Below are 2,319 nucleotides of genomic sequence, written 5' to 3'. Positions count from 1 at the left end.
TCTGCAGATTTTCTCCATTGTTTTCTAAAAGTCTTACAGTTCAGAATTTTACATTCAATCCCAAATTCATCTCCATAACTTTAGAGTTTATTTCTGTATAGACTTTATATTTTGTATATGGTGATGTTTAGGTTGAGGCTCAATATTTTGCTGATGCATGTCTTTTTTTCCCTAAATTGCTTTGGCACCTTTATCACAAGTCTGTTGAGCATATTTTTGTGGGTGTATCTCTAGACTCTCTTTTCTGTTCCATTGATCTGTGTGTGTATCTCCTTACCCACACCACATTATCCTGATTACGGTAACAATAATATTGAATAGAGTAATCTCTCTCACTCTATTCTTCTTTTTTTTTTTTTTTTTTTGAGATGGAGGCTGGAGTGCAGTGGCACAATCTCAGCTCACTGCAAGCTCTGCCTCCCAGTTTCACGCCATTCTCCTGCCTCAGCCTCCTGAGTAGCTGGGACTACAGGCACCCGCCACCATGCCCGGCTAATTTTTTTGTATTTTTAGTAAAGATGGGGTTTCACCATGGTAGCCAGGATGGTCTCAATCTCCTGACCTCTTGATCCGCCCGCCTCGGCCTCCCAAAGTGCTGGGATTACAGGTGTGAGCCACGGTGCCTGATCATTAAATATGGTTTATAAAATTTATTTTAGAAAGGGTAATCTATGCATTTCTCCTTTTTATGTTCCTTCTTCCTTCATAGTGATCTAAAATCATTGTTTAAATAATTTTCTTTGTGTTAAAAGAACTTTCTCTAGCCAATCTTTAAGGGTAGGTCACCTAGCAACAAATTATTTTTGTTTTTCTTTGTCTAAGAACGTCTTTATTTCCCCTTCATTCCCGAAGAATCGTTTCACCAGATATAGAATTTGCAGTTGACAGTTCTTTCTTTTTACTATTGAGAATTTTGTGCCACTCTCTCTGGCCTCCACGGTTTCAGATGAGAAATCTGCTGTCATTTAAATTGGTATTTTCTTGTAAGTAATACATCATTTCTTTCTGGCTCCTTTCAAGATTAGTTCTCTTTGTCTCTACTTTTCAGAAGTTTAATTATGATGTTTTTTACTTCCTTGGGGGTTTATCTTATTTGGGTTTCATTCAGCTTCTTAAACTGGAAAGTCTGCATCTTTTGCCAAATTTGGGGAGCTTTCAGCCATTATTTCTTCAAATAATCTTCATTATTTCTTCACTCTTTTCCTTCTCTTCTGGGACTCTCATAATACAAATGTTGACGTCTGATAATCTTTTGTTATTGTCATCTGAGTCTCTGAGGCTCTGTTTATTGTTTTTTCATCTAGCTTGTAACATGTTTAGATTGAGTGAATTCTATTTATCTCTCCTCAAGTTCACTGACTATATCCTCTGTCATCCACATTCGACTTTCTGAGGCCATACAGTAAATATTTCTTTCTTTCTTTCTTTTTTTCCCATTAAAAGTCATGTTTACTAATCTAGCACCACAATTCCAGTCTTAGAACCTCCCATGCAGTTGGAAAGGGAATATGGGAAGAGGTGAGCATGTTGGAACTGTAGGGTAGTTCTCAAATTGGAGCCCCATTTTGCTTACTCTAAAGCAAAAAACACAGGGTCTAGCAAAGAAGAGAAGTGCTGAGGCTGGAGTCGAAAACAAAAGCTTTTGGTTCAGATGGTAAAGGAGGCCCTCAAGAGCAGTAGAATCAGTGTTTCCCGAAGGCAGTGCTGGAGACAATCTCATGCTCTAGGGGGTTTCTTCTTAGCATCCAAGTCCTTTTTAATGTCTTCAAGTTTTTTAGCCAGGTTTGGTGTGTCATAGTTCTGAGCCAGATACATTCCAACCACGTTGCCCAGTGTAAATCCAAGCAGGAACTGGAGCATGATGTTGGTGGGGAGGGCGAGGAGGGCTCGAAGGACTGCTGCAGCTCCGCGGGCCAGTCTGAGCCTCAGAAAATATTTATTATATTTTTCAGTTCTATAATTTCCTTTTGTTGTTTCTTAAATAACTTTTTAAAACTGAGATTTTTTTTTTTTTTGGTTTCTCATTTGTTTCAAGAGAATTTGTAATTTACTATTGACAGATCTTTGTGATGGCTGCTTTCAAATCCCTGTCAGAGAATCCTGCCATATGACTTATCTCACTGTTGGCATCAGTTGGTTGTCTTTTCTTACTCGAATTGTGATTTTTGTGGTTCTTGGTGGGATGAGTCATTTTTGGTTGTACCCTGCACATTTCATCATTTATGTTAGGAGACACTGGGTCCTATTTAAATTTTTTTTTTTAACAGGTGCCACTCTGTTTAGGATTAGCATGCTGGTCCTAACTTACTTTTTGTGGGA

At 38.3% G+C, this 2,319-nt stretch overlaps 1 protein-coding gene across 1 annotated transcript; it reads right to left on the bottom strand.

The window, feature by feature from the left end:
- Positions 1-1,626: 1,626 nt before the first annotated feature.
- On the bottom strand, positions 1,627-1,921 carry LOC100429934 (short transmembrane mitochondrial protein 1). Its single transcript, XM_002800258.4, has one exon. It carries the CDS (start codon positions 1,858-1,860, stop codon positions 1,717-1,719), a length of 144 nt encoding a protein of 47 aa, XP_002800304.1. The 5' UTR covers positions 1,861-1,921; the 3' UTR covers positions 1,627-1,716.
- Positions 1,922-2,319: the final 398 nt, after the last annotated feature.

The sequence above is a fragment of the Macaca mulatta genome, chromosome 16 (genome assembly GCF_049350105.2).
Source record: "Macaca mulatta isolate MMU2019108-1 chromosome 16, T2T-MMU8v2.0, whole genome shotgun sequence".
Classification (NCBI taxonomy): domain Eukaryota; kingdom Metazoa; phylum Chordata; class Mammalia; order Primates; family Cercopithecidae; genus Macaca; species Macaca mulatta.
Note: the sequence above shows the minus strand (reverse complement) of the source record. Positions and strands in the feature narration are given on the sequence as shown.